Genomic DNA, 8382 nt, shown 5'->3' on the forward strand with positions numbered 1-8382 from the left:
AAAATCATAGTCAGTTCAAAACCTATACAACTTAGCAGAACAAGGGAAAATCCATCTTCAGCACCATGACTAGGTCAGGCGTACCAAGCAGATAACACATATACCCTATTTACAGTCAACTGCTGGCCTTACTCCACACACAAGCTGTATTACCTTCCTCCCTTATTCTTTCCTGTTCTTCAAATACCCCTCTCATTAACTCATGGGACACATAATATTAGACCAGACTTTCTGTAGGGCTTGCGAGCAGTTTGCCTCGCTACTGAAAAGTTACATAAGCCAGCGCTGAATGGAAATTTTGCTAGTTTTGATAGATTAGTCTTTGCAGCACGTTCTCAAGATCTTTATCACTGCGAGTTGCAATAGCATTGACCATGACATGCATGACAGCTGTGGGAATGCTCTTAGCCACATGAGAACGTTGAGTTTATTTGTAAACAGGGCACATGACCAGTTGGAAACTCATATGAATGTACTGAACTTAACAATGAGCTGTGGTAAGAAACTCAAAACAAAGGACAGTGACTTCTTGTAAAGACATTACATGAGTATCTAATGAAATACTGGACAGAACTATCTGGTACAAAGATTTGTAACTGAAATGCAGAGGAGTTTATTTTGCCAAACAAGGTTGGGATGGGGTAGAAATGTTCTTAAAGGATATTCTCCCCAGCATTCAGGAACAAAATTCTTTGTCTAAGCTGAAGTTTATGAATTGGAAAGGCGATTTATAAGGTCTATGGAAAGTTTGCATCTACCAAAGCTCCCACCTAGAAGATGCTGAATCCAGATATGCTCATTTAACAGTTCTGAGACATTCTTAAGCATTCAAGGTTTTTGTTCTCAGTCACTGATTCCTAATTTCTAGTCGGTGTAACTGAAAAACAAATGCAGGGCTTAACTAAAAGGTGCTGGATGAACATGGCTTAGACGCAGGGGGCAGTAACAAAACTGCATGATTTCCTCCAGCGGAAGAGTTGGGCAAAAGCTAAATAGAGAATTCAATTTAAATGTATGAAAAAACACCTGTTTTTACTGCAGGGGTGAATGACCACTAGAACAGGTTGCCCAGAGATGTTGCGGAGTATTCATCCTTGGATATATCCAAACCCCAAATGGACAAGGTCTTGCGCAACCTGCTCTTGGTGCCCCAGCTCTGAGCAGGTGTGCTGGACTAGAGACCTCCAGAGATCCCTAACAACCTCATCCTTCTGTGATTCTGTCACCGACATTTTCAAGTCCTGATCTGAGTGCATAAACTCGTTAGATGTACTGTTAGTGTATTGGCAGCAGGTATGCTCAAGTTACTCTAATATGATAGAGGGTACCACTGGAAAATTTAACCACAAGTGAATTTTTTTGAACTAAGTCAGTGGCTATTCTCTTATCCCCACGTTACTGCAGTACCAGCTGTATTCAGTGTGCTCATTTCCCTAGAAGATACTAGGAGTAGTTCTGGAACGCTAACACAACTTCATCAAACAGTTTAAAGAGTCAAACTGCTCATGTGCTTGCTCCCACCACAGCTGCTGCTGCAGATTTCCTCCATATCTATCCAAAAGGCAGGAGCGATGGAATCCAAATATCCTTTGACAGAACAGAAGGGAGAGTTTGGCAGATATTTCAAAATGCAGATTCAGACTCTGCAGTTGCCACTGCTGACCACGTTAAGTTAAACAACAGTCATTGATAGTCCTTTTGTGACTTTATAGTTTTTCATTAAACAACCTATGAAGAAAATCTTAATTATAACAACATTGAAGATTACTGTTAAAACTATTAAATGTAATTAAAGGTTTTCTATTACTCACCATCAAATCTTTCACTCTGTTGCTTAGCTGATCAATAAATAATATTGGAAGGTAATGCACTGTCTTCCCCAACTGAACCCTAGGATGTTTAAACATGGATTTTATAACTGTAGTGATCTAAAAAGAAAACTACTTTTATTCAAGTTAGCACTCAATCAGCACTTTCAGATCTACCCGTGTAGGTATTTCCCACCATCTTTTCAGGCACATTATTCTTTAACACACAGCATGAAAGAAGCAACTGCTAGCCTGGAATCTCTCATTGAGAGATGTCTGCATAAAAAGTGTGCGTGTTATATTTCTCTTTTCAGTTTGTTTTTACTTTTCAGTAGAAAGAATAAGCAAAAAAGAATGAAAGACAAATGAAATTAGCCGTGATGATGCTGAAGGTGTTGCATGAACAAGGGTAGAGGAAATTTAAAAGTTTGCCAAAGAGAAACACCATGAGGTTTACCACCATATATTTGTATCCTTTGTCTCAAGTATCCCTCTCCTCCTGCAATGACAACTTTCCACCATCTCCCCCCCTGCTCTCCAGCCCCAGTGACACCTACTAGCTCAGCAATAGCACATGCTCTACCTAGCATGGGACCATGTAAACACTGGCTGCTATGCACACAAGATGGCTAGATACTACTGATGAGAGTGCACAAGGAACATCTACATTCTCTGCCTTTTCCTGAACAGAAACACTTGTTTGGATTGCTCTATCACCTCATCAGCCTGCACAAAACCAGTAATAACAACCTTCGAGGCCTTGACAAAACTGACCACTGGAAATTGTTTTGTTGGTATTTTGGAAAAGTATTTAGCCTAGGGCCCTGAAAGAGACAAATTCTTAAAGCTCTTCACTAGAGAGGCAGTTATCTACACTATAGTATACTCAGTAAGAGTCTGTGGAGCTAGCACAACTGAGCTTATTCAAGTCTGGAAATTGAATTTTAGTAGTTCACAAAAGGAAGAAGTCTCTATGTACGGTAACTACATAGTAAATACTCAAGGGGCAACAGTAATACAGAGAAGTATTAACTTGAGGATCAGAAATAGTTTGATTCTTCAACTGAAGAGAGTTCAATTTCTAGATAACAATTACAATCAAAGCTACTGCTAGTGGAATTGCAGCAGGCTATTTCACATCCAAACTACTTTCTGCATAATGTGATGATAAAACAGCACTGAAGAGCATCTAGATATGACCAGAAAAGATCCATCAACCCCTTCCTGTTTTGGGTCTGTCTTAGGAGTTGCTAAGTTTATCTATTCTGCTTGGGAAGCTATCCCAGAACCCCAGAGTCTGCTGACTAAGCAACTGCTTCTGGATTTAACAGGATACTTGTAGAGAAAGGCATCAACATACGGCAGCACCAGCCAACACAGCGCTATTTATATGGTTAACACTGGAAGAAATTTAAGCAAGCTGTGAACAGAAGCTACTGCCTGCCTAAAATCTCACTTTTTATGTTTTTCTTGAGAAAACTAAATTATGTAGGACAACAACGCATTGTCAAAGGGAAATAAAGCCAGTCATAGAGGGGGGAAAAAGATGGGATAGGAGATCAGCCGTGCCACTTAAGCACTTGCTGTTTAGACACAACTGGATGTGAAGGTTAACTGCAAAGGTCAAGGAACAATAATTGCTTTAAAGGCCAGAAGTATGATTTGAGAACAAGAAGGTGTGAAACCTGCTGTAGCATTTTACTTGTGTCTTTGCAGTTCTGCTTTGTGTTACCCTGGTAACTCCCATACAAAAAGGTATTTTAAACTCTGAACTGCCCATAGCAAGACATTTCCAACAAGGCGTTCTAGTACATAATACCTTAGTAACTGTCATTATTGAAATGCAGGCATTAAAGAGTGCCTATTTTTGTCTCCTAAGCTCCAATATAAAAATAAAATACTAAAGGAGGACAGGCAAGATTTTTGTAGAAAAGCCAATTAAGCTTAAAATCTAGCAAAATTAAGTCATCAACTTACATCTTCATGTAACGGTGAACATCAGCTGGGAGGGATGATCCATCAAACACAAAATCTTCCACCATGACATTTAAGGTCAACCTTGACCTCCAGTGAGAGACGGGTTCATCTAAAGCGCTGGTCTGCTTTTCTGCTTCAATTTGCTTTAAAAATACAACAAACACACATACTGCTAAACAATACAGAATTTTGAACAGGATAATACTCTAACTCATAGAAACTACTGAGTCATTAGCTGTATTACAAAATAGACATTCGTTAAGAAATACTTTACCTTAATTTAGACTAGACCAAGTATTTTGCCCAAATACAGCAGAACATATTGTAAATGCCAACCATAATTTGATACTGAACAATTCATTGCCCATTCAAAGCCCCGTTTGTCAAGAATGAATATTCAGCTTATTTATTTTAATTCCTTATGCATCTGCATGCTCTGAAAACAGTCACTTGAAAGTAAGAATAGTAGAGTATTCAGATATTACTTCAAAACAGTCAAAAGGATGATTGACTGTACTAATCTGGGGGAGTAAAAAGATCTGACCATTTGCTTTGAATTTTTGAGCCTCCAAACGCTGTGGAAAGCAGTGCTGAAACGTTTTCCGTAGCTTTCAGTAGATGCTTGCCCCCCAAGGCATTCTACTTGCTTTTCCTTGGATAACCACCACCTGCTATCACCTTTTAATGCTGGACTCTAGCTTCAACTCGTTTTCAACTTTATTATAACAACATTTAGAAATAGCACTGATAGCTACAAGTGTATTTCAGATTCCAAAGAAGAGCAAGGTGAAATTCTCTAACTCCCCTTGAAAGTGAGATACAAGAGCCATTGCAAGCGTTTCATTAAATAACACCACATTTTTTCCTCTGGTGAGTTATTACAGCATTTGTCAAAGGATACTACTATCATATTCTCTTGAATTGAACTGGAAAGTAGGAACATCTGACAGAAAAAGAAGCAATGTACGCTTTGGTCCCTCACCGATGTTAGTATCGCTATTTTACAAAAGCAAAGTAAATTATTTCACATGAATCTAACTCATTACAGAAAGCAGCATCACTCTATTACAGAACAATACAGTATTTCTACCACAAGGAATGAATCCTTGAAGAAATTAACGTTAACTAGGGAAATGTTTTAATAGCAGACACTATTATAGAGGGCTCCACATTTGCTGTGCTGAAAGGTCTACTATTAGTGTACCAGCTGATAATCAAGCAAAAAGAGGCATTTTGGTTGCGCCCTCCCCCCACTTTTTAAATATCATTATTACTCTAAAGATGCAAGCGCTGCAGCTGCTAAAACCACTAGTGTCTATAAAACTTGTATTAACTTGAGGATCAGAAACAGTTTGGTTCTTCAGTAAAACTATATATATTTTTTCCCCAGTTCTTCTACAGATGGAAAACCCACCTACCTGTGTGGTTGATTCTCCCGTGAGCAAATTAATCTCTTCTGGTTTAGGGACCATGTATGTGGTCAGAGGGCTTACTATATGCACCTGCTTACCATCGTGCCAAGGCAAAACGCCAGCATGATGAAGAAATATATATGCATATAACGTGCCGTTATTTCGAGTCTTCTTTGGTACAGAGACATTCACTGTCCTAAAACACAAAATAAGTACGTTACGAGGTGACATATGTTGGAATACCAAGCTGTTACATATGAGGATTGCTAGAGATGTTAAGATGTTCTGAAAGCAAGCAAGAACATGCCGGGGCTAATGTGCCCTACTGAGCCATGACCGGGTGGCTCAATTTACGTACTCTGGTACGTAACGTAATATTTGCATTACCAAAGTTTTACTGCTATCTTAAGACACTTTCATCTTTGTCCAATTCGTCCTTTATTATCCTAAATAACACAGGACTGAGTTATCGGTTTTGTAACCCAGCCAACAGGTCATACTGCCAAATTATGACAAAACTTGTAGAAAATAACCTTCCACGCACTGAGTATGTTGACAGAGTGTATACATGATAGAAAGATTAGAAGGAAATTCAGTTATGCCAAGCACTTTGCATTAAGGACGTATCTTCTCAGCTATGGCATGCCAAGCTCACAACTCTACAGAGCCTCCAACCACAAAGTCACTCCCCTTGTGCCTGCCAGGGAAGCACCCCGTTAATTTGCTCAGGTTGTTTTTGTCTGGATACTCTCACTGGCCCAGCAGACCACCAGTAAAACAGTTCTATTTTCACGTCTGCCAGAGGTCAAGTTTACCGTGACCTGCACTGTGGAAGTTCACGTTCTTTAATTATGAAACATGCAGAATGTGAAAGAGCCAGGGTGAACCTCTGACCTCAGATACGAGATAACAACATTAAACAAAAAAAATGAAGCAGCTAATAGGGAAGTTGTTCTAACTATCGTGTGTGTCTCTTTATAATTAAAGAGTGCAGTGTTATATTCAGAAATTCATCTAAGGGTGTGATCTTAGCACCACCATCCCTTCAGAAAATCTTGAAACAGTAAACCACCAGAAAAAGGTTTACTTTTACTATTGTCAGCACTGAAACAGTTATACCAAAGCACATTGTTACAATACAAGAAGAGAGAACACGGTATCTACAACTTCCAGGTTCTATTCAGGGTCTGAAGCCACAGCTATTCTGGCTGCATGTTATTAGAGAAAGGTCTTAAAGATTTTCCAGACGTGTTGACTTACCTTTTCACAAGGGAAAGCCACTTTTACTATCACAAGCAAAGCATGCTTCTGTAAAATATTTGTTTGTATGACTTAAAACAGTATGTTGATTTAAACCAACCAACGCTAATGTAATCTAGTACAGCTTGCAATACAAGTGTTTAGGGTGGGATCTGAAAGTTACAGTAGACAACAGATGACAGCATTCAAGGCCTGTAAGATATACGTGCGAGAAACATATTTCTTAGCACAACTTTGTCCAGCATAGATTTCTTTCTCGCCACTGAGAGATGATCATTCAACGTAAGAGAAGTCTGCCTAAGAGACTGCTCTTAGAACATAGTACACCGTTTCTGCCAAGGCAGGTGCTTTACTGATCTGTGATACACGAAATATTCTCGGAACCTTCCATTAAGAAAACAAACAAACAAACAACTAGTTTTTATCTATGGTAGCGCTTTGTCCTTGGCTCCAAAGCTGAAGTCCATCTGACAGCTTTCCTGCCTTGGCACTGAGGATATGGAAAACCTGTGCAAACTGAATGGCCCACAGAGCGTGAGTAATAGGTTCAACCCGGAACCAAAGAATGCAAGGACAACTCAGCTCCTTCAACGATACTGTCACCAAGAGTATACCTACCTACTTCACGCGTATTTCTATCCACGTGACTATCAACTTATGTGCTTGATGTGAGTGGCTATTAGTTTGGCTACACGCTCCAGAACTAACCAAAAAACTATCAGCATTGCCACTTACCTTTCGAATTTAGACTCGACATCAAAATCCTCCACGTTCAAAACCAGGTCTACATTGCTCTCAGCTCCGATGTTCGACCGCGTGGTAGTGTAGACGCTTAGCTGGAACGAAGGAGAAGATGACAGGGAAATCAGGGCACGGAAACACAACGCTGGCACATCACCGAGGTGATGGCAGGGCTTCGCGACCCAGCTCCACAGGCTGGGCAGGGCACCGGCGGGCTCGATAAACGGGGAAAACGCCCCGGTGCCTCCTCCTCGCCCCCCCCCCCCCATTACCGGCCGCCCCCCGCTCTCCCACCTGCAGCTTGGGCCGCCGCGCCAGGTAGGGCCAGACGCATGCGGGGTGTGCGGCGGCGGCGGCCCCCGCGGCCGGGCAGGGCCGCGTGTAGACGATGCCGTACATGACCCAGCCCGTGTGCGCCACGTAGAGGGCGAACAGCCCCACCGCCAGCCCGCTCAGCGAGCTGCGGCTCAGCATGGCGCCCGGCCGCCACCCCCCCGGCAACGGCACCGGCACCGGCACCCACAACCGCCCCGCCGCCGCCGCCCGCGCATCCCCCCCCGCCGCCGGGGAAGGAAGCCACTGCCCGCCCGTCACTTCCGGGAAGGGGGGAGGCGGAAGGGGCGGCGCGCCCTTGCCTAGCAACCGGCGCGGCGCTGCGGCCTCCCAGGGCCCCCTACGTGGGGACTCGTGGAAAGAGCGCGGTGATTGTTTTTTGTTTTTCCAAAACTAACAAACAAAACAAAACCAACCCTAAGCCTCCCTGTTTTCTTCAGGGTTTCCTTAAGCTTCTGTAAGCTTTAGCTGAAAGGAAGAACTTCTTTACGGAAAGGGTTGTTAGGCATTGGAATGGGCTGCCCAGGGAGGTGGTTGAGTCACCATCCCCGGAGGTCTTTAAAAGACGTTTAGATGTAGCCCTTAGTGATATGGTTTAGTGGAGGGCTTGTTAGCGTTAGGTCAGAGGTTGGACTCGGTGATCTTGGAGGTCTCTTCCAACCTAGATGATTCTGTGAAATACAGAGACCTTAAAGAAAACAGTGGAGATAGCCCAGCAGAGAGTTGGAGCAGTGCTGCCCTGCTTGCCTTCTTTTCCTTAACCTTTTATAGTGTAATCTACACCCACAAGTATAAAAAACAAAGCATTATTAATATAATCTACTCCTACAAGTATAAAACCAAAGCACTAT

General features: G+C 42.1%; 1 protein-coding gene across 2 annotated transcripts in view; it reads right to left on the reverse strand.

Annotated features, from left to right (window-relative positions):
- Positions 1 to 7782, reverse strand: part of CLPTM1L (CLPTM1 like) — a 30304-nt gene extending 22522 nt beyond the window's left edge. The window contains exons 1-5 of one of the 2 annotated variants that reach the window (XR_005817387.1): positions 7493 to 7774; positions 7193 to 7293; positions 5204 to 5393; positions 3786 to 3928; positions 1812 to 1890 (exon numbers count right to left, since the gene is read on the reverse strand). Coding sequence is in view for 1 of the 2 variants with exons in the window: in XM_040549073.1 (XP_040405007.1) it covers positions 1812 to 1890; positions 3786 to 3928; positions 5204 to 5393; positions 7193 to 7293; positions 7493 to 7672 (693 nt within the window). In the remaining variant the exon portion in view is untranslated. Of the gene's footprint in view, positions 1 to 1811; positions 1891 to 3785; positions 3929 to 5203; positions 5394 to 7192; positions 7294 to 7492 lie in introns of both variants that reach the window. The other variant, XM_040549073.1, reaches the window with a different exon arrangement.
- Positions 7783 to 8382: the final 600 nt, after the last annotated feature.

Source organism: Cygnus olor, chromosome 2 (assembly GCF_009769625.2).
Source record: "Cygnus olor isolate bCygOlo1 chromosome 2, bCygOlo1.pri.v2, whole genome shotgun sequence".
NCBI lineage: Eukaryota > Metazoa > Chordata > Aves > Anseriformes > Anatidae > Cygnus > Cygnus olor.